Consider the following 24,114-nt stretch of genomic DNA (forward strand, 5'->3'; position numbering starts at 1 on the left):
AAAAAAAAAAAAAAAAAATCTGGGGGATGGAGAAGAGTCACAGGAGGATGGGTGTCACCTGAGCGGAGAGGTACAATTATATGGAAAAGAGGTACAGAAAGGGATTTGGAGCATCCCAAAGATAAAATTTACCAGTTTCCAAATTTAGCCTATGGTCAGAAAAGAGGAAGAAACTTTCTTCAGTGTTTCTATACCACATGGCACATGTCTGTTCCCAGAGCTCAGACACATGCTATTAATAGAACAGCTCATCTGCAATGTAGATTAAGTGGGATTTGAAAAAGATGAGCTACCCTGGGAACCTAACCTCCATTCATAACATGTTCCCAAAGAAACACTTTCTTGGAGATATAAAAAAAGAAAAATGCCTTGCAAACACTTTTTAGAATACAGCATGCTCCTAGTATCCACAGAACTAAAGAATACTCAGAGCAAAATTTAAAATGCAGAAGAGATAAAGAGAGAAAGAAACCAAAATTACCACTTGCAAGAAAGAAGCGGTTATCATTAAATCATTGTGTCTTGGTGATACCCTACAGCAATGTGCCAACCGTTTTTTTTGTGGTGGTGGTTTTCCTTTGGTTTTTTTTTGAGACGAGTACATATGTATTCTTTTATTTATTTATTATTTTGAGACAGTCTCACTCTGTCTCCCAGGCTGGAGTGCAATGGCGTCATCTCGGCTCACTGCAACCTCCACCTCCCAGGTTCAAGTGATTCTCCTGCCTCGGCCTCTGGAGTAGCTGGGATTACAGGTGCATGCCACCATACCAGGTTAATTTTTGTACTAAAAATTAAAATTACTAAGGCCGGGCACGGCGGCTTGTACCTGTAATCCCAGCACTTCGGGAGGCCGAGGCGGACAGATCACCTGAGACCAGGAGTTCAAGACCAGCCTGGCCAACATGGTGAAACCTCGTCTCTACTAAAAATACAAAAACATTACCTGGCCATGGTGGCGGACACCTGTAATCCCAGCTACTCAGGAGGCTGAGGCATGAGAATCGCTTGAGCCCCGGAGGCAGAGTTTGCAGTGAGCCAAGATCACGCCACTGCACTCCAGCTGGGCAACTGAGCGAGACTCTGTCTCTAAATCAATCAATCAATCAATCATTCAAAAAGTAGAAACAGAGTTTCACCATGTTGGCCAGGCTGGTCTCAAACCCCTGACCTCAAGTGATCTGCCTGCCTCAGCCTCCCAAAGTGCTGGGGTTACAGGCTTGAGTCACTGTGCCCACCCGCAAGGTGTCAACCTTTAATAATCTTTGACCATTTGGATAAGAATCTCCTATCCTCCTGAGATTTGGATGTACCTTCACCCAAAGATTCTGTGTGTGTCTCTGCTCTAGTTAAAGTTGAGGATATGCTATTTATGCTAGCCACAATTTTGCAGATCTCTACATTCATTGATATGTAATATTCATACATGTTTATAGGGTACATATAGATCTCTACTTTTTTTCAGCTTGCATTAGGAAAAGACGGTAGGCTTTTGAATATGCTTTCTCAATCTACACATACACCCAGGAGTCCATCATATGCTCCATCCAGAAGTCATCCTCTCCAACACTGTAGAGTCTCTGCTCCATAGCAAGCTATACCTCAGTACCTCGCAATGATGTCTCATGATCACCGAAAGTGACTGTATCCAGAAACAAATTCATCTTCCCACCTACTTTCATCTCTCCCAACTCCACCATACCTGTTCTTCCTTCTCCCATCCAGATCCCCAACCCAACTCAATTAGTAGCTTCTAAATCCTAATCTTCCTCTTCTCCATCCCTAGTACCACTGCCTTAGTTCCATGGTTCATTTCTTATCACTACTATTATAATCTCTCTGGTCTCCCAGCTTCCAGTCTCACCTCTTTCCCATAGTTTCTGTGTAGTTCTTAACCTCTAGATCCAGAGTCAAAAACTGAAATGTATATGGATTCTAAGCAGGGGATATAATTGAGTGATGCAGGCCACCTATAGAAAAATAAATGTCAATTAATACTTGACCCCAGGTGAAATGCAGGAGAGTGGTCTGTGGCAAATCCAAGAGCACATGGCCTATTCAAATGAGACAGATCTTATTCAGACACAGTGGATTGCTGCCAGCCATGTGAGAACATGAGCTTAGTACTGTAAAAATTACTCTGATGTTTCAAGAGAAGCCAGGAATTTAGATTTATGTGCACAAACTCCCAATTCTTAAGAGTTGGCAAACCAAGTTTTTAAAACCACATTGCTAATACTGAAAGCCAAACAAAACAAATCTACGGGCCAGGTATGACTTGCAGGGCTGCCATTTTGCAAACCACACACAAGTTTAGTGGTTCTCCAACATTAGAGTACAAAATCACGCAGGCTGCTTATTAATGCAGATTCCCAGGGCCTGCGCTCAAACGATTCTGATTCTATAGGTCCACTGAGACTCCTGTATCTACATTTTTTGCAAGCTTTCCCAGTGGCCTTGAGGCAAGTGATTCTAATGCTACTTTAATCTGTGAGAAAGGGAATCTACAAGATTAAGGGGAATGAGAAGCTTGGGAAAATGGAAACTATGTTTCTAATGCATTGAAAATACTTTAAATGTTCTCATTTTTACACTGTCCCAGGGAAGTACAACTTAGTATCATCTTTATTTCAACTCTGAACAATACTATAATACTAATCCAATAAACATAGTTTCAGTAAAATATGAAACCAGTGAGAATTACAGTTTTACGAAATCATGTTTTTCCATGTACTGCACATTTCAGATCAATAGTGTGGAGATGGTTATAATTAGCATTAAAATATAAGGTGGTCTTCTAAAAAAACTATAAACATTTTATTTAAAAAAATTATCTTAAAAGTACTATTTATTTTTGGCATATTTTAAAAGAAGAAAGGAGTTGGCTGCAGTAACCCTGTATTGACTCTTGTAAAAGCAATCATTGCCCATTAATCGTCTGCTTCCTTAATTCAAACTTCCTGCTGCTATATCTTCTTAAAACAAGAAATAGCTATGCCACAGACTTTTTTCTTTTAATTTTTATTTTTTAGAGTTGAGGTCTCACTATGTAGCCCAGGCTGGAGTGCAGTGGCATGATCATAGCTCACTGCAACCTCAAAACTCGGTTTTGGCCGGACGCAGTGGCTCACGCCTGTAATCCCAGCACTTCAGGAGGCCGAGGCAGGCAGATCACAAGGTCAGTTCAAGACCAGCCTGACCAACGTGGTGAAACCCTGTCTCAACTGAAAATACAAAAATTAGCTGGGCGTGGTGGCATGTGCCTGTAATCCCAGCTACTCAAGAGGCTGAGCCAGAATTGCTTGAACCTGGGAGACGGAGGTTGTAGTGAACCAAGATCGCACCACTGCACTGCAGCCTGGGCAACAGAGCAAGACTCTATCCAAAAAAAAAAAAAAAAAAAAAAAAAAAACCTCTGTTTTAATTCTGAATGCATTTTTCCCTTGGAGTAAGTACGTGGAGGGGGGAGGAAGAGAAGTGACTCAGTTCCTAGTCTATTTTAATCCAAATTATTAATCTTTCCTGTCCCTAAATCTGAACCATTCATATGGAACTTACCAAATACTGAGGTAATATACAGCTGTTTTCCTTATAATATTGTAAATTCCTTGATAACAAGTACCTATATTTCACGACCTATATATTTTAGCACTAAACATATTAGGAAACTGAACTATACTACAATACATATCAAATAAAGGAATCATGTTCATGGGAAAATGTGCTCCACACGACTAAGCAAAAAGGGAGGAGAGACCAGTAGCAGAGGAAAAGCTCCTATCAGCCCCAATCTTTTTGGCAAAAAAAAATCATATGGTAGGGCAAGTAAGAGAGATGCTTCAGAAGTACACTGTTCCCACCACCATCACATTTATGAGGGTCACTGAGAAAGAAACAAACAAAGAGTACTCTGATGTGATTGGGTCTCAAATTACCAAGGCAACATCAGCGGGAACGGGGAGAAAAAGGCCAGGCAATATTTTGGCTCAACATACCAGGGGAGGCCCTGCCCAAGGGCCTTTCATATGGCCAGGTATTTATAACTCAGGAAGTTCCTGTCTTCTTCATTTGTAATTAATGCTCTTCATGTTTCAAAGGGTCAAAAGGGATTTTGCCAGGATCACAAATCCCTCATGAGAAAGTAGTCTACCAAAAGATGATTCATGTCCTAAAGACCTATATCTTTTTAAAATAATTTTGTAACCCCACAAGGAACCTGAAAATTTTCTCAGCCTATACCTTGTCAAATAACATCCTGTTTCTGTAGCTACAAACCACTGCATAAAAAAAGCCAGGCACGGTGGCACACGCCTGTAGTCCTAGCTGCTCAGGAGGCTAAGGTGGGAGGACCCCTGGAGCCCAACAGTTCAAGGCAGCAGTAAGCCATGATCACAACATTGCATTCTAGCCTGATGACAGAGCGAGACCCTGTCTCAAAACAAGAAAACAGAAGAAAAGAAAAGAAAAGAAAAGAAAAAAGAAAAGAAAAGAGGGAGGGAATCTCTTAATAAAAAATCCCACTTATTTAAGTGAATTATCTTAAGTAGGGGACTTGAGTTCAAATCATAGCCCTAAGACTACTTTGCCACAGTTGTAAGCAATGTATCTCTTCTCATTTTGTCGTAGGGGATTGATATATGCAAATGGAAAAAAAAATTCATGACAACACTTGATTGAGGACAACTTTATCTAGTGAGGATAACTTTACCTAGTTTCGTATGTCATAAATCTTGCAGCTTCTCTCGGAATATTCCAGGGACTATGAGACTGTCATTCAGCCTAGACACGACACATTCAGTTTGACAGCAGCAGCCTTGTAATCTAAGCTACCTGACCTTTAGAGTAGGATCTATTTGTGGAGGAAAAAAACAACAACAACAAGATCTTTAGACTTAGAGGCACAGATCTACAGAATAGTAGGCTGGGAGCAAGGGCCAATTAAGTTGCTGTAAAACAGTAAGTTACCAAAGTGTACACTATTTACAGTACATGTTTAATTTTGCAAGTTCAAAGCTGTCGAATTAAAGCATGCTAAAAGGTATCAGAATTAATAAATATCTTTATATTTACACTATAAACAGGCCAATTACCAGAAAGTTTGGACATAAGATTTTAGACTTCATGATATTTCCAACTGTAAAATATCTAAAGTAAGATATGATTATAAGCTCTGATCACACCACTGTCCTGCTCAAATACTCTACATGGGTTATAGAATGAATTCCAAATTGTTTATGGTGAGCGCCGAATGCTTATGTAATCAAGCTGCAGTCTCTCCATCCCGACTGACCTCCACCACTCTCACACATACATCTGGGCCTCACTAGGCTAACTCATATTTTTCCTCAAACATGCCCTAACTTCCTAGCCCCCTTGCAGTTATGCATTGTTATGGACTGAATGTCTGTGTACCCCTAAAATGTATACCTTGAAACTCTACCCCCACCCCATGTAATGGTCGTAGGACGTGGGGTCTCTGGGAGGTAATAAGGATTAGATGAGGTCATGAAGGTAGAGCCTTCATGAATGTGATTAGAGACTGTAAAAGTCACAAGAGAGCTTGCTTTCACTCTCCATTCTCCACCATGTGAGGATACCATAAGAAGTCAGCAGTTTGCAACCCGGAAGAGGGCCCTTACCAGAACTCCATCAAGCTGGTACCCTAATCTTGGACTTCCAGTCTCCACAACTGTGTGTAATAAATTTCTGTCGTTCATATGCCACCTAGTCTATGGGACTTTGCTATAGTAGCCTGTGCTGACTGAGATACCCATATTTGTCTCACTACAGAGAATGCCCTTTCTCTATGCTATCACAATAACTGTTTTTAAAAAAATCCCTGCACTTTAAGACTCTCTTCTACTGCCTATCTTTCCATGAAGTCATCCCTAATACTTCATTTGGAATTAACACCATTTGTGCTCCCATAGCACCTTTTCCTTCTACAGTAGCACTTATCACATTTCACCCAGCACCACAGGTTTGTATATATCAGATTCTCCAACTCTATGTTTCTAGTGGGTAGGAGTTCTTTATTTTAACCCTGATAATGCTTAGCACAGCACTGAGGTGAGCTTCTCCAAAACACTTATTAAATTGGATTAAGTATTGAACATGAAGAATTTCAGAGCTAGAATATTACCAACTGAGTAGCTTGCCCAAATCATCAGTAATAAAACCATATATAGCTACAAATTAGATGTTTGTGGACAATTCCCAGCCAATTTCTCAAGCTCTATTATTTCTCAACTAATGTAATCCAACAAAAAGGAAATGTGTTAAGAGGCATTTATTAGACTCCTAATAGAATCTGTGATAGGAGAAAAGTAAAACATATTTATGTAAAAAATAGAAAATTATAGCACATTTCTAGATTTTAAATATAGCCTGTTACTTCTAAGAAGAAGACAGAATGCTATCATAAAATACCATGTATTTTGGAATCAGAATCAGTTAACCTCTCTGAGACTCATTTTCCATATTTGTTAAATGTGAGAAACAACTACACCTACCATACATGTTTATAATAAAAAATTAACATGGTGATGTAAAGCTCCTAGAACAACACCTGAAATACTGTAGGTGCTCACTAAACGTTAGTTCCCTCTCTATCCCACTTCCGAGTTGGTGAAAAATATTTCCTATGATCACCTACATTCAGTCATAAAACAAGTTCAGTCACAACCTTCTAAGATCTTAATATTTTAAAATCAATGACACTTAAAACAAATATGTGCCTTTACATAACTCTAAACTTGCATACATGATAATCCCACTATTAAGAATGGCTTGCCTTGGCTGGTCTGAAGGTAGTGAGTTATCTCAAATGATTGTTCACAGTCAGTTACAGATCCAACTCCTTTTTCTATTCTTTCCCCTCTTCTCACTACTGCACTTGACTAGTCTTAAAAAAAAAAAAAAAATTGCCTGCTAATCTTACAAAGCTATTCTTCATTCCTAAGACCCAAATCAAATGTTACCTCTGTGAAGTCTTTCTTTTCCCTACCACGCACAGTATGCAGCATTCCCAAGAGCGTTCTCCTCATGCCTATTTATTATAGAATTTACTACTTTATACATATCTGTCATTTTCTCATTAGGCCATGAGCTCCTCAAGAGTAAGACCTGCATATAGTTATGTTTATACCCTCAGCATGATGCCCCATGCATAACAAGGATTTGATGTGTCTGGAAGGCACACTATAACATACATTTATAATAAGGACAACTGTTAATATGGCCATGCATGCTGCAGAATGAACTGGCTCTCTATGGGAAACTGAAGGGGAATGAAATGATCATGTCACCTTCAAGCAGGCAATAAAGGGTTTAAGAGTTATATAAAGAACTAGAAAGAAAGTACTTAGGATTCACTGAGAACAGAAAAAAGAGGAGGTTATTTCAGGCATATGAGACAATACACCTAACAGTTTCAACTTTTAAAAGGGGGGCAAATTAAAAAAGGAAGAAGATACAATTTGGCACTTAATAGTAGCCCTAAAAATAAAAATACAGTGGGACCTGATGAGTTGAATGAGAAGTAGTCACTGACTTTCACTGGTCAAATAGGGAAGTTAACCTTCATTCAACTGGACCAGAAATCATAAAGGTCAGTCAGTGACAATAGAGTAATACAGTCTGGTGATAAGTGAAGCAAGTAAACCTTAGCTTGAAAAGGTAAACCTGATAAAGAGTGTGTGTGTGTCCATGTGTGTCTGTGTATGTGTTTGTATGTGTTTTGAGAGCGTCAAGTTAATTTTTATTTTTCCTGTAAAGAGGAAAAATATTAAAAACACCACCATAAAGTATTTCAGGTGTTATGCAGTTTTTAGTAGAACTGCAACACAGTCAGGAGATGCCTCTCAGCAACCGATGACAAAGTATCAAACTTAGATATCAGAGTAGATAGAAAAGTTTCGTATCATCTGCATCTGCATTTCCATCCAGGTGGTATTTGAAGAGGCATATGATTGCCTGCAATTGTATGTGGAGAAGAACAGATAACAGTGAGAAGTTTTGAGATGGAAGGCAAAGAAAGCTGGCACTTTAGCAGTCAGCAAATCAAGAGGCAGAAGCTGTCAGAGAAGACTGTACCATAGAATCTGAAATCCAGGCCAGGTGCATGGCTCAGGCTTGTAATCACTTTGGGAGGCTGAGACGGGCGGATCGCTTGAACCCAGGGGTTCGAGAGCAGCCTGGGTAACATGGCGAAACTCCATCTCCACGAAAAATACAAAAATTAGCTGAGCATGATGGCATGCCCCTGTAGTCCCAGCTACTCAAGAGGCTGAGGTGGGAGGATCGCTTAAGCCTGGGAGGTCGAGGCTGCAGTGAGCCGTGATTGTGCCACTGCACTCTAGCCTGGGTAACAGAGGGAGACCTTGTCTCAAAATAATATATAAATAAATAAAATTTATATAGATGATGAGTTAAAAGTCACCAGCCTCAAAAGTTGTTGAAGTATCAAAGAATCCACAGATGGAAAAATAGCCTTTTAAACTCACTAGGAGGAAAATGAATATTTTCCTTAGATGTCACAAATGAAGTAAGTGATAAAAGGTATAGTTGACAACTAAAAAGTTGACAACAGTGCCATCCACCAGATTTCTGGTAGTAGAAAAGAAGAAAATGCAAATAAAATTGGCGGGAGTCAATGAAACAAACCATGCTTCCGTGAAGACAGGGATTAGCTGACTCTGTCTGAATAGAGAGGAAAGGAGAGAATGGAAAGTAAAGAACAGCTGAGGAGGCACAGACATTTTTCACACTAAATATACAAAAAGTTTTTCACACTAAATATACAAAGTGTTATAGGGTCTAAAGCAGAGTCTCTTAACCTTGACATTTTACACTGAATAATTCTTCGTGCTGGAGAGAATGTCCTATGATTGTAGGATAGAGAACAGCAACCCGGGCCTCTATTCACTAGATGCCAGTGTAGCACCCTCCCCTAGTTGTGAGAACCAAAAATGTCTCCAGACATTACCAAACGTTCCCTGGGAGGTAAAATTAGCCCCCACTGAAAATCACCGGTCTAAAGAAAAAGAACAACATGCTTTTTGGGACACGGGAATGCTATATCCTTTCTTACATATTTATCCATAACACAAAGCCCTTTGGGTCAGATGGAGTGAAAAACAAAAGAACATCAACAACCAGGACTATATTTAGAGAAAATATGAATTTGTAAAAATTGGTAAGAGGTATTTGAAAGACAGAAATTTACTAAGATTCTTAGTCTGCTTAATTATCAGCTTTCCCAGTTATGTCTCTATCATTGTGAGAGCTTAAGATATCCTTCACTTTCTAGTTTCATGCTGTATTGTACACAGTTGTATGAACAGAACCAATGTAGAAATATTAGCTCATTAACATTGGTAATCAAGCCAGGTACAGTGGCTCATTCCTATAATCCAAGTGAGAGGCTGAGTTGAGACAGGAGGATCACTTGAGGCTAGGAGTTCCAGACCAGCCTGGGCAACACAGCAAAATGCTGTCTCTACCAAAAAAAAAAAAAAAAAAAATTAGTGGGGCATGGTGGCAAATGCCTGTAGTACCAGCTACTTGGGATACTAAGGGAGGATGATCACCTGAACCCAGGAGTTTGAGTTTGCAGTGAGCTAAGCTCATGCCACTGCATTCCAGTCTGGGCAACAGAGCAAGACCTCATCTCTTTAAAAAAAAAAAAAAAAAAAAGAGTTTAAGATTAGTAATTATAAGAAACAGGCCACAATTTCAGGCTCCAGACACATACTGGTATATTCGTAATCTAGTTTACCTGTCACATTTTTAAAAATTAAGGGCTTTTTCTTTGGGGAACAACGATGGATCAAACTAAGGGGACTAGAACTCAAACTACATTATACACTTCCATATTGTTTGGCACTTAACGCCCGTAGTTTAGGGCTCTATTACTCGTCACACGTCAACACAAAAATAGTTTGTCACAACACTTTCTGCAAACTAATTAAAAAGATAGCACTTGGCTGAATATACCACACTTTTATAGCAGCCAATCTTTAGGCGAAGCACACGCAGGAAGCAGCAGGAGAGGGTAGGTGGTTCTTGGCACTCCCCTAAACAAGAAACAATGCATATCGCGAACTTGTGTAACAGGAGATGGCATTAATTTTTCCAAAGCACTTCACTTCATGCGAAAGATCACAAACAGAAAGGAAGTGGGCAATAGAGGAGAGAGAGAAACTAAAAGATGAACTCGGCATTATGACCTGCAATGTAACCTCTTCAGAAGCTAGTCTCTGCAAGGCTGACATACAAACAACAAGAAAATCATATGCAATGTGCAATAGTAGTAAAGTACACAGGCCTTTTGCTGGCCATGCAATTAGTTAATAAAGGCCAGACTGTCAGACAGGTATTTTTTTTTTTTTTTTTTTCCCAGTGGTGGGCTATCACAGGCTGGTATTTTTAAGAACTGTGTTCAAGTAGCCTTAAAATCCACAGCCATATCACTTTTGTCCTGGTGGCTTTTTCTTAGTGGTCACATTTCTGACCCATTACTTCATGGCAGTGATTCAAAGAATTTTTTTTTTTTTTTTTTTGACAATGGCACTAAAATGAATGGCTCCTGAACTCTGTCTTCTAAATTACACATAAGCAGAGTGCAAATCTAGGCTAGGTCCCACCATCACCAGTCTAGAGAACCACTAGGTCTTCAGTTCAATTTACAGCTACCTTGACGTTCTCAGGCAGTATAGAAAATTGTGGTGTAAAACATACATTTGATAGTTATATTGGTCTTGAATTCGATTTTTTTAAATATTTTATGTTATTTTATTTTATTTTTTTGAGACAGTCTTACTCTATTGCCCAGGCTGAAGTGCAGCAGCGGATCTCAGCTCACTGTAACCTCTGCCTCCCAGGATCAAGCAATTCTCCTGCCTTAGTCTCCCGAGTAGCTGGGATTACAGGTGCCCACCACCATGCCTGGCTAATTTTTGTATTTTCTGTAGAGACAGGGTTCCACCATGTTGGGCAGGCTGGTCTTGAACTCCTGACCTCTGGTGATCCACCCGCCTCGGCCTACCAAAGTGCTGGGATTACAGGTGTGAGCCACCACACCCAGCCCCACATTGGTCTTCAATTCTAAATTCACCTTTGCATATTCTCGGGCCAGTTACTCGTCTGCTCAGAGTTGTTTTCTTCACCTATAAAATGATTGCTGTGAGGATGAAGTGAGTTAAAACTGATCAAGGAGACAATCTGCCATCAATCCCTGAGCATCCCCTGCTCATTCTTGCTGGCTATGGCAAGACTAAAAGGCACTGACAGTATTTCACTGTGGCCATTTCCCATGGCTGTGTTTGCAGCAAACAACCTTGAGGACGAGGTGGTATCTCCCCACCCCAAAGACCAAGCTGACTTCTTAATGCTACAAAATTGGCAAACCCCCAAGCTCATCGTTCCTCTCCTGCAATGAGACTGACTCCATTTGTGGCCATCATGCTGGTCTACCTATGATGGGCCTTATGGTCATAGTGAACCAGCATGTCATGCTGACATTCTGGCTACTGCTTTTGCAATGAATAATAAACTGTCTTTTGTCCGTCGGGTCTTCTGCAATCATCCATGAAACAGTAACAGGTAGGTAAGTAGGGGAAAATCCCAGACCTTGCACAGTTCTTAACAAATACATGCAAAGCACTTTGAACAAAAACTGGTACCTATGCTATTGTGTACTACTGAGAATCACCTCTGGGAAGGCTTGCATACTGTACTTGGTCACTGAACCAAAGTAACCACCCAAGAATCAGGATGACGCAGAGGAAGCCAGCACTCCCTAGGGCTCAGACCATTACCTTCCGTACAATTCATAAAAGAATGTTGGCATGGCCTTCACTAGAGTAGGCTAACCCAGACTCCAGAAACAGGACAATAAAGTTAACTGGGATATTCACTCTTTAGCATTCAGCCTTAAACAATCATCTTTCATAATTCCAACTTTTTGTCTAACTGGAATCCAGAGGTCTTGTATTTATGTTAGGGTAGATGTATTACAGCTTTCAATAAACTTTGACTCCCAGTATGCCAGAGCTAAATGGAACTTTGTAGATCATCTATTTCGATTCCCTTATTGTACAGAATAAACTGACACCCAGACAGAAGAAAAATAAATGACTTGTCCAGAGTCACATTTTTAAAAAGTAGTCGGTTTATCTCCATATGACCTTTTTTTAAAATTTTTATTTTCTTTTAGAGTCAGGGTCTCACTGTCACCCAGGCTGGAATGCAGTGGTATGATCACAACTCACTGCAGCCTCAACCTCCTGGGCTCAAGCAATCCTCCTGCCTTTCCCAAAGTGCTAGGATTACAGGCATCAGCCACTGCACCCAGTCCAACCTTTTTAAATAACCAGAAACAAACTCCTAAAAAACACTTACCAAGATCAGTTAAATATCCTATTTAGCTTATTTCAACTCTATATAGCATATTAAAAACTTTTAGGTTCCATAAAATACAATGTAGGCATCTTGAAAAACATGAAGTGGTGATACTAAGATCAAAATGAAGTTTCGACTAGTTCATAACTACATGGTGATGAGTGAGGATAAGAAATGCTTTAAAATAAATCTCTGTCGCATTCAGTAATTGATTTAACATCCAACGGCCATCCTTCTGCCTGTTATCTCCGTGGTCAGACAATAGGATACACCACTGATAACAGTCACAGAAATCAGTAAAAACAACAAGAAATAAGATGTCCTTCAGAGTTATAAACATGCAAGTAGTAACATTATTTAAGGAGGAGAGAGGAGGTTGAAAGTAGGGACTTGTAACATACCTTGATCTACAATTAGCTATAACAGAACCCATAGGAAGAATGTGAAAAATTGGGCCCAGAGCCCCACAAAGTTCCTACTGTAAAGTGTAACTAATACCCCAGTTCCATTTTACACAGAGATAATGGCCATTTAAAATCTAGTATTTTGTCCCAGACCGACTCAGCTTATTTAAAAATGTAGGATTTGGCTCTCATGGGAACTTACAAGACCATCTGAATGCAGTTTGATGAAGCAAGTATAGGTTGTAATGAAGAAGCCTAAGAATTTGAGATAAGAGAACACAGGGAAGCCCTACTTTCGTAAAACAAACACGTGAAAATCTGAACTGCCAGCATGGATAAAATCCAGGCCATTTTTGAATCATAAACTTATTCTTCCCTGTAATAGCTTGCTTAAAGACCATTAGCGCCAGGCGTTGTGGCTCATACCTATAACTCCAGCACTTTGGGAGGCCGAGGCAGGCATATCACTTGAGGCCAGGAGTTCAGGACCAGCCTGGCCAAAATGGCAAAACCCCATCTCTACTAAAAATACAAAAACAATTAGCCAGGTGGGATGATGCACACCTGTGATCCCAGCTACACAGGAGGCTGAGGCAGGAGACTCTTTTGAATCCAGGAAGCGGAGGTCGCAGTGAGCCGAGATCACGCCACTGCGCTTCAGCCTGGGCAACAGAGCGAGACTCTGTCTCAAAAAAAAACAAAAAAAACAAAAAAAAAAGACCATTAGCTAGTCAACCAAAGTGGGGGCGGGGAGGTGGAGAATGTAAATTAATGCAATGTCAATGAAAAACAAGCTGAGGGCACCCTAAGAAATTTATTTTCACTCACAGATATTTTATGTACACATTGATTCTTCTGAAAAACGTTGATTTTGTAATGTGAGGTACTAGACTGCAGAGCATATTATTAGAGGAAATGCCTCTGCCAAATTTGTTTTAACCCATCTTAACTTCCTATATGTTCTTGCCCTGTATCATGAGCAATGAAAGTGGAAATAAGTATGGTACAAACTTCAGAAAACAATGCAGCTGGGCACGCTAGCTCATGCCTGTAATCCCAGCACTTTGGGAGGCCCAGGAGGGCGGATCACTTGAGGTCAGGAGTTTGAGACTAGCCTGGGAAACGCTGTGAAATCCCATCTCTACTAAAAATACAAAAATTAGCTGGGCGTGGTGGTGCATGCCTGTAATCCCAGGTACTTGGGAGGCTGAGGCAGGAGAATCGCTTGAACCCGGGAGGCGGAGGTTGCAGTGAGCAGAGATCGGGCCACTGCACTCCAGTATGGGTGACAGAGTGAGACTCCACCTAAAAAAAAAAAGGAAAAAAAAGAAAAAATGCAGCCTAGATAACATGTAACCATATGAAACTCTGTGAAACAATTATGTCAAGAAAATTGCTAAAAGGAGTGCAGAAAGGGAGGAGCCTTAAGTCGGGGAAGATAATGAACATATTGAACTACAACCTAGGCCCTCAGGGGCACAGTCACCTACATTTGAAGATTTCAATAATTCAAAAGCAAAAGTAATCAGGTATAGGATATTACATAGATATACATCTTACATTCTTTTCTCAGAACCAATGACAAATAAGAAATTCCTACTCAAAATGAAGTTTCGCTCTTGTTGCTCATGCTAGAGTGCAATGGTGCAATCTTGGCTCACTGCAACCTCTGCCTTCTGGGTTCAAGCGATTCTTCTGCCTCAGTCTCCCAAGTAGCTGGGATTACAGGCGCCTCCCACCATGCATGGCTAATTTTTGTATTTTTAGTAGAGGTGGTGTTTCACCATGTTGGCCCGGCTGGTCTCAAACTTCTGACCTCAGGTGATCCACCCGTCTCAGCCTACCAAAGTCCTGGGACTACAGGTGTGAGCCACCATGCCCGGGCTCCTTGCTGAATTTCTTATCAGATATGAGACTAAAATCCATCTGGTTTTAAATGTAGTAGCTAGCCCATATGGCGCCTCTGTGTGAATCAGAAAATGTGGCCCCAGGAAGACATAGTCTTGGAACTGGCACATGATTTGGTAAGTGGTGTGGCCTCTGTGGTCTCACACCCTTGATCAGGGCCCACCCATATGTACTGACCTGGTCTCTGTTATACGTATACATTATTAAAGCTCACAATGCAAGTGTACAGCCTATACAAGGTCTTACTATCTACATACAGAATCTTTGTAAACAGTTTTAGCCAGCACAATAGACTACTAAGCATTTAAGACTTTATCAGTGATGGCTTTTCAGAGCGCAAAAAACACCACCTCCATAGTTTTCCTCCCTCCCCTGGGCCAAACAAAAGAAGAAATTGCCAGTTGTCTGGCTCTAACAATTATCACTCATCTGTCTGTTTTGAGGAAAACTTCCCAACTGACTGGGTTGGTAAACGGTCAGTCTAGAAGTTGCAGGCTAGGATTACTAGCCTAAATCTACTTGAGTCTATAGTTAGTGAAATTATTTGCCTATTGCCTCTCAGCACAATAACAGCACTAAACTGCTGTCTGGAAAGTAGTAGTTACACAATTTCTTTAGTAAATCTGTGTGGAGTCTAGGACATTTGCCCAAGTTGATTTCTCATATTTACCCACTCCACCCATCCCCAGCTCCATCACCTCATTAGTGTAGTCTGGTTTTCTGTAAGCCCACAAACATCTCAATAAGGATAACTTCTTTGTAAAGGTTTACTCATCCAATTATCCAAATTTAGCAACCTAGACTATATCAAAGGGGCTGAAAACAAAGATAGACCAAACTGGCATTTGTTCTGAAATAAAACTAGAGCCAGTAACATAAACTTAGTTGTTGTGGTGGGGTGTGTGTGTCAAAGAGTCATATGAACCCTTTATCTAGAGAAATGAAGAATAATTTTCCTTTGCCTAACTATCTACAGCATTTCCCTGAAAGGAAAATTCTTACACATAAGCCCCACCCCACTTCACAAATTGCAAAATGAAGAATTAGTGATTACCCAACCAGCGAGTAAAGCCAAAACTAATTTGTTCTATTTTTGATGGTACATAATAGCTGTTCCAAGGAGTCTACCCACCCTCGTATAGTCAACCTTTCCAGATACTTCTACAGAATTAAAGACAGAAGTGAACTTAATTTGGGCTGATGCTTTATGATAGCACTTTATGTGGAGTAAATCTGAATAAGATTTTACCAGTAATTTAAAGCTGTATTTGTTTAAGGAGTTCAGTGACATGTACATTAATTAGGTACACATCTGATCAGAAATCTAATCTTTTTAGGCAATCATTAATATTTGATTATGGAATGAATGCTAGATGATACCAAGGAATATGTTAATTTCAATTTTTAAAGATGTGACAGTATGTAGGAGTAAAATGACAAGAGATTTGCACTAAAATACTTTAGCAAGGGAAAATAAAGGATGGATCAAGCAAATGTTGCAAAATGTAGATAACTTATATCTGGGCAATGGATAGATGGTGGTGGTTCATTGTACTATTCTACTTTTTAGCACGTTTGAAAATTTGTTTAAGTTTTGTAAAAAAAAAGTCTTATTAACTAGCTTATATTATGAAGTTTAAACGTTTATCTCTTTTACTTTTAGCTTAATAACACACCAACAAATTAACGGTTGGTTAAAATTCCTCTTAATTTTGAGCAGATCTTTCTTTTTAAAGCCTGGATGTCTATGATTATCACAGAACAACAAATAGATTATTTGTTGTTAAATAGATTTTTTTAAAAAGGATTGTACCCAAAATCTCTTCTCCCTTGGGTGAGTGCCAGAACTGCCAGGTGATTGAGTCAACAGCCATTTTGGAATAATTCCTTCCTAAGGAAGTGTTGCATTCCTACCAAGCCTGCCTTAATAGTCACCTAGAAGCTTCTCACTCATTCATAGGCCACACTGTATACAGCTGGTGTCCAATATGCTGGTATGTATTTGTAGCAAGGTAGCTTACTCTCCTTAAAGCAATACAGTAAAATCTTCAGTAAACCAAAGCCTGTGTAAATGGTGATAAGTAAGAATTTTGTTTTCTTCATTCTTTCACGAGAAAGGGACCAATACCTTTCCCTGCCAGGTAACCTCACACAAAGCCAGTTAAATAACAGAATTCAGTTGTTTGTTTAAGCTACAGCCAGAGTATATTATTTGGAAACAGATTCAGCCTGATCAGGAAAGTAAGTTTTAAATCAGTATGAGTTCATTTCTTTCCATTACTGACATTCACAATAAATAGCTATGTGAAAATATATCTTAATCTTTCTTTAAATGCATCAGTTTTGAGCTGTATCCCACAATGGGTATCTTCACAACATGCCCACTTGGATATCAAGTTTATAACTATATTTTAAGTCACCTGGACATCATAGTTTTTCCTGTCTTGAGGGGAAAAAATGTATCAAACACCCCAAATCCAGGAAAAGGAACTGGTCTCTTCTGCATGGTAGACTGGAGTTGGGTCTTCAATAATAACCCCTGTGGTGCTAGTGGTACCTCGTAACATTTAACCAGATGTGCTGATTTATATAAATTAGCCTATATTACGTATGCTGTTATTTACAGTGTTCTTTGAGAGCAGGTTGGAAAAGAATATGATTTCACTTCAGTAACATGTTGCTACTGCCAGAGCTTAATAATATCTAGGTGGATTACAATTATAATTGTTACAAAAAGGAACAAAAGAAGAAAAATTGAATAACTTTTTCACCTTCAGAGTCCCTGAAGTACAATGACTCAGTGCTATGGATAATTTCGACAATGGAGGTAGCTTTTAAACTTATCTCTAAATCAGTCCCCTTAACACTTCAGTGACTCAGTTTCCTTATTTGTACAAAGGCAGTAAGCTGCCTGACAAGGTGTAATGTCACAGATATCAAATGGAAGTTTTGATTTAAAAAATTTTAAAGCATCAAAGTGACACAATGAAAGAAAAGGGTAGACTGGTTCTTCAAAAAACTATCATGGAAAAAAATTAGACTCACATCTTATATTCGTTCAACAGAATGAAATCTTAGTAAAAGGACAGAATGTATATTCCTCCAAAGGGACAAATGGTATTGGGGAGAGAATAAGGAATCTTTCAACATATAACCATATCATGGTACTTTATACAATCATAACGTTAGCACTGTCAAAATGCAAGAAAGACATTAAACCATCCAACCATAATCATATTTGATTCAAGTAATATAAGGGGTTAATAAAAATGCTCTATATTTGTATAACAACATAGAATTTCCTAATGCTTTCTCATTCATTACTGTATTTTATCTAAAACACCTTGTGAAGAAAATCAGGTAGGCAGCATTATCTCCAGCTGGCAGACATTAATCAAAGAGCTCAAACTTCTGGTGCTAAATGGCTCATCACAAATCACAGGCAAATAAAAGATAGATGGGACACTGGAACCCAGGTCTTTTGGTTCTCCGTTCCATATTCTTTTGCCAATAATCTGAAGTCTCCTGCTAATAACAGTAAAATGTTACTTGGCTCATCATTGTTGGTACTGTTTCTGTGCTTGGAAGTTTAGGCTCTGACATCACAAGAATTCAAACAAGCGGGAAGGTAGAAGAGTTCTCACAGCCCTGAAGAAGTTTACTGAGTTTCAAAATTGGAGAAAAGACAAAGAGGAATGTATTGATAGGTTCATAGGTTCATTTGAAGAAGTACATATACTAAAAAAAAAAAAAAAAGCACATACAAATAAAATTTTTTTAAAAAGCCCTTTTCACCAGTTTGCACTCTCAAAACATCTGATACATAGGGGAAAAAATCCCCAGCTAATAATTATTTACTGAGTAGTTTTGCACCCAAGCACCGGCCTGCCAGGCTTTCAAGAATAGACATAAAATGGGACGCATTCCCAGAGGCAGTTTAAAATCTTTGCAGAGACAAGATCGGCATGTAACATTCAGACTCATGACAGTTATGAGTCCACAAGAAGGAAAGCCCTCACTAAACTGAAGTAATCGGTGAAGGTTTAATGGAAGAGTGAGAGAATATTGAGACTCGAGCTGGGCTGTGAAAGAGGGTAAGAGTTATAAAAGAGAAAGGGGTGGACATTTCAGATTTGGTGGGGATGCTCAGGGTGGGTGGTACTAAGGAGAGGCAATGGAGGTGGCAGAAGGAAACTGAGGTGCAGAAAAAAAACGCCTAGTAAATGGATGAGCTGGTAAATGGATGAATGGATGAGCTGCAACTGGAATCCAGGTCTCTACACATCAAACACTCTTTTATGCCACTCTGCTCCTTCTAAATGGTATTCCTGCCTCCATTCTAGCATGCCTTTCCGAGAAATTCTCCAAAGTACTACATTTTTTCCCCGAAACGCAAATCTGATCAGGTCATTCTCCACCTTAATCTCTTCAATGAGCTACCCCTACTTTCAGAAAGAAGTTGAAACTCTAACATGGCATACAAGATCCATCATGATCCAGACCCCGTCTCTTTTCTAGCAAGTCCACCATGTGTACCCTTTGTTTCAGTCACATTCATCTAAATGAACTTCATTGGATATGCACCCTTATCTGTTTACCTTTGTATAATGTCGTTTTTTCAACCTAGAATGCCTTCGCCTCACCTATTTTCTTCAGCCTTGCTGCAAATGTCACCTACTACGATAAGCCTTTTCTTACTCAAGCATGCAATTCTACGTAGATGCCTCTCCATGACCACACCCCACCATGCATATTCCTATAGCAACTTATCACACTGTTTTTTTTTTTTTTCTTTAAAGAGATGGGTTCTCTGTCACCAAGGCTGTAATACGGTGGTATAGTCAGAGCTCATTGCAGCTTCAAACTCCTGAGCTCAAGCAATCCTCTTGCCTTAGCAGCCTGTGTAGCTGGGATTATAGGCACAAGCTACCACGTCTGGCTCACATCGCATTTTAAGCATTAATTAACTTCCCTGTCTATCTCAGTAGACTACAAGTATCTTTGTATCACCAACCCTTAGAATTATGCCTAGCACAGAGTAGGTACTCAGTAAACCTGTATTGCATAAATGAAATCATTGTTGCTCCTCCCTTATCATTAAAAATCAAGACTGGGTGCAGTGGCTCACGCCTGTAATCCTAGCACTTTGGGATGTGGAGGTGGGCGGATCACTTGAGGTCAGGAATTCGGGACCAGCCTGGGAAATATGGTGAAACCCCATCTCTACAAAAATACAAAAAAGATTAGCTGGGTGTGGTGGCGCACACCTGTAATCCCAGCTGCTCGGGAGGCTGAGGCAGGAGAATCGCTTCCACCCAGGAGGCAGAGGCGGCAGTGAGCTGAGATCACACCACCACACTCCAGCCTGGGCAACAGAGCGAGACTCCATCTCAAAATAAATACATAAATAAATAAATAACATAATTTATCCAGTTGTAAACAAATAACCAAATACTCAGGAAGTTACATAATAACCAGAAAAATTAACAAATTTGACTTTACTGTTTGAAGAACCAAAGGCTTCAGAAGTTACGCAGAAATACAAAGTCAAAAATGCAAAAACATCAAATACTGTTAGGTCACTCTACGCTACCGTGTGGTATGGGGGGTGCAGTGTTATGCATCAATATTGGCCTCTCTTAATGGTTAAGTCACTGCCTTAAATAAGTGGGATTCAAGATGTAGTTCCTTCATAACACTTACAGAGCTTTCTCTTCTACTCAATTTAACAAAATGCATTCCATGGTTGACATCAAATTACAAATTAATCTAAGATTCATGCTGTTTGATGACATGTTGCAATCTGGGCCTAACCAAAATAGTTACATAAACTCCAAAACTCTACTACTAATGCATTATTCAAAATGTGATGAGTCCAAGACAGAAATGCCTTATTTTAAAAGAACCAAAATGAAAGGGTCATTATGAGGATGCTTATATGAAGAAAACTGAAGTGAATTTCATTAAATTTTTATTTAAGTAATCTTAAATAGAAATCATTATAATGTTGAAATGCCACTCTGCAAAGGTTCTCACTAATACTCATTAAAAAGTTGAGGATATAAATGAAAGCAGTTCCTCTCCATAGAAAATATGCTTTGCAGCCTGACCAACATGGTGAAATCCCATCTCTACTAAAAATACAAAAATTAGCCGGGTGGGGTGGCACGTGCCTGTAATCCCAGCTACTTAGGAGGCTGAGGCAGGAGAATCGCTTGAACCTGGGAGGCAGAAGTTGCAGTGAGCCAAGATCGCGCCACTGGACTCCAGCCATGTCGAAAGAGCGAAAAAAAAAAAAAAAAAAAAAAGAAGAAGAAGAAAAGAAAATATGCGTTCCATTTCCGTTTCTCCAGATTTCTGAGGAGCTAAATGAAAACAACCAGACTACATAAGCCTTATACCTTAGGAATCCATTATACTAGAGCGACTGAATTAATTTTCCTCTGTAGTGGAAATTTTAATCTAAGCTATGTAGACAATGAGTAGTTAACTTCTTTTTTACCACCACAAGAATCTGTTTCAATATCAATCACCTATGTGGTCAATGCCATTTCCCTTGACCACACAGTGGAATCAACTGTCCTTTACTTTCTATCTTTTGTAATGCTATAGTTCTTACTCTTCCATAGGTAATGGATACCTTTGAAAAACTGATGAAAGCTATGGGGCCCAGAAAAATAAATGTACCCATATACACTCAAATATTTTCATACAATTTCAGGAGTTTAAGAACCTCTATCCCCCAAGATCACCTACACAAATAATTTCTATCACCATATGGCTCTCTTTTATAATCCCACACCACAACTCCTTTACACTCATATACACACACAAATTAAGGACTAGTTCAGAGATTATTAACATAATACTCAAAATAATAAAATTTCATCTAAGTAAAGTTTTATCTTACTAGCAAACTTCTAAGAGTCCCAGATGAATTCTTTCCTGAAAAGTTTACTAAATCTTACTGTTTGGTCAACTTGCTTGCCTTAAAATGTGCCACAATGTCTTCCTAAATTTGTTTTTGTTAACTCTGACACATCTGCTTGTAAAATCACATAAGGCTCAAAAGTTACGTTCGAGCAAAAAAAGAAAATTCATGTCAATATTAACAAACTCTTGGATTCAAATACTTGTTCTACAAGCTATGTTCAACACGGAACAGTGAAGTTAGCTAGGAACTGAAAATGATACAATCTCATAACTATCTAGTTACCTTGTCAAAGCAAGTAAAACATAAAAGATGAAACAGGACAAATGGCTAAAGGGAGGAGAAGAATATAATGAAGGTGTTACTACTAACAGAGATAAGTGTTTTGTTTTTTTTTTCTTTTCTCGAAAGCATACTTGTTTTAAAAGTGCAGATTCTTGCTAGATGTACCAAACCATTTGTGGAAAGTATCAGTTAACTTTTTACTTAAATTTTTAATCACTGATTAAGCCACAGTTTTGTACTGGATCCAAACCAAATGGCCAGATGCCACAAGAAACGGCTTTATTTATATGTCACCATCTCCTTGTCTATTACAATCAAGTTGGTAGTTAAAGCTGAAATCTATACATTCAACATGTGGCTTGTGCTTCAGATCTGAACTAAGAATACAGCTATAAGGAGTATCTGCTGAATTTGTACAGGAAAACCCTTTCCCCTCACACCACCCAAATTAGAAAGTTTACAAAAAGCGGAACCTTTCTGAGGAGTTGAGGAAACTCCAGTATTTCCCAATGCAATACCAGGCCTCATCGATTTCATTCCTCTGCACATTCAGTGGCAGGAAATGGACTGCTACCACCGGTTCACACTATCAGCACAGTGAGATTTGCACAGTTTGTGCCTACTGCTTTTGAGCGTACTTAATCAACTAAGTGGAAGTACTGTACGACTATGCCTATTACACACACTCGACAGTTGGTGGTACCTCACTCAGCCTCCAACTCCCACGCGCCCCCACCCTTCCAAAGAAACGTTTCTTGGGAGAGCACATGGAGAGAGGCGAGGAGGAGGAAAAAGGCACGTAGGCGCCTCTTCCTGAGATTTCTGGTAAAGTAGAAAGACTGGGAGCATAAATAGTGCTCTTCTTGATTTGCATAGCTGTAGGTGGGCTCCCAAGGACTTGGAATAAAAAGGAGGGAGGTTCCCCTGCCCCAGACCCTACGCGTTAGGAGGCAAAACAGCAACTGACAAGAGGTGGGAGGAGAATGGAATCGCGCAAAGGCTTGCGCCCACAAGTTAGACAAACAACAGCCCTACCCAGTACTCGGGGTGTCCCCAAGTTGGGGCTGGGCCTTTCTCCTTCACGCACCGCCTCCCGGGCTGACTACAGTGAGAAAGGGGTTAAGTAGAGAAGGGGTGCTCTTCCGCCCCCACGCCGTCTCCGCGCCTCGGCGTGGCCACTCCTTTAGCGGCTCCCCGAGTTGCACAGCGAGATCGCGGTCATCCTTGGGAGGGGGCCCCGGGTGCCCCCGTGTTCAATGGCAGGAGGATCCCGGGGCTCTCCCTGTCCCTAAGGCCGGCGGGGGCTGCGGGAGCACTCACCAATTTGGGTTTGTTTTTCGTTTCCTCTTCATTGGCGGCCCGGTTCCCCGCGCTCCGCTTGTTGCTCCGGCCCCCACCGGGTTCCTCGCTGCCGCCTCCCGCTCCCGACGCCGCCGCCCCGGGCTGCTCCATCTTTCTCCGGCCCTGTCACCTGTGCCCTGTAACCCCACCTCTCCTCAACTGAGAAAGCACCTCGGGGCGCTCACACTGCCCCGCGCTGACTCGGCGGCACCTCTTCCTGAGGGAGAGAGTGTCTGCCCGGGAAGCTGCCGATTTCAGGCCCCCGGGACTCCAAGCTCCCAGGCACCCCCGACGCAACCACGCCGTTGCCACTACTCGGCGCTGGGGCAAGCCCTGCCCCTGAGCAGTTGCAATTACCACGGTCGCCGCCGCCCTCAGGGCGGTGTTTAGGGTGGAGGGAAAAGTAGGTGCCTATCTCTTTAAGAGGGCCTCAACACACGTGATTCTTCAAAGTGCCCGCATCGGCCGCCCGGGCCCGCAAAGCTGCTTCCTACTCCCGGAGCGGAGCCGGCCCCAGCTACTGAGCATGCCCGGCGCGACGACTGGAGCCTAACAGAGGACTTTCAGCTGCGGTTAGGCACTGATTTCACTTCCTAGTGGCCCAGAGAGAACAGGGAGGGAACTAGTCAAGAGAAAGGAAGGGTAGCCCATTTTAGAGATGGGGAAACTGAGGCCCGGGAGGATCCGCCTGTAAGTTTCACTGGAGGGTCAACCAGAGTATCAGCTTTCACTTCTGTGGGCCAGAGCACCTTCCCTCCCTGAGGCCTCTCGGGGGTATGGTCCTGCTACACTCTGTGGAAAGACTTGATTGGCAAGGGAACTGGCATCCTATAGGAAAACCAC

The 24,114-nt window shown here is 40.7% G+C and overlaps 1 protein-coding gene across 4 annotated transcripts in view; it reads right to left on the reverse strand.

Moving 5' to 3' along the window:
• DIAPH2 (diaphanous-related formin 2) overlaps nt 1–23,784 on the reverse strand; it is a 964,164-nt gene extending 940,380 nt beyond the window's left edge. For all 4 annotated transcript variants that reach the window (XM_011987565.1, XM_011987563.1, XM_011987566.1 and 1 more), the window contains exon 1: nt 23,251–23,784. In XM_011987565.1, coding sequence (XP_011842955.1) covers nt 23,251–23,382 — 132 coding nt within the window. In that variant the 5' untranslated portion in view covers nt 23,383–23,784. The remainder of the gene's footprint in view (nt 1–23,250) is intronic.
• Between the last annotated feature and the right edge of the window lie 330 nt (nt 23,785–24,114).

Source organism: Mandrillus leucophaeus, unplaced genomic scaffold, assembly GCF_000951045.1.
Source record: "Mandrillus leucophaeus isolate KB7577 unplaced genomic scaffold, Mleu.le_1.0 Scaffold311, whole genome shotgun sequence".
Taxonomy (NCBI): Eukaryota; Metazoa; Chordata; class Mammalia; order Primates; family Cercopithecidae; genus Mandrillus; species Mandrillus leucophaeus.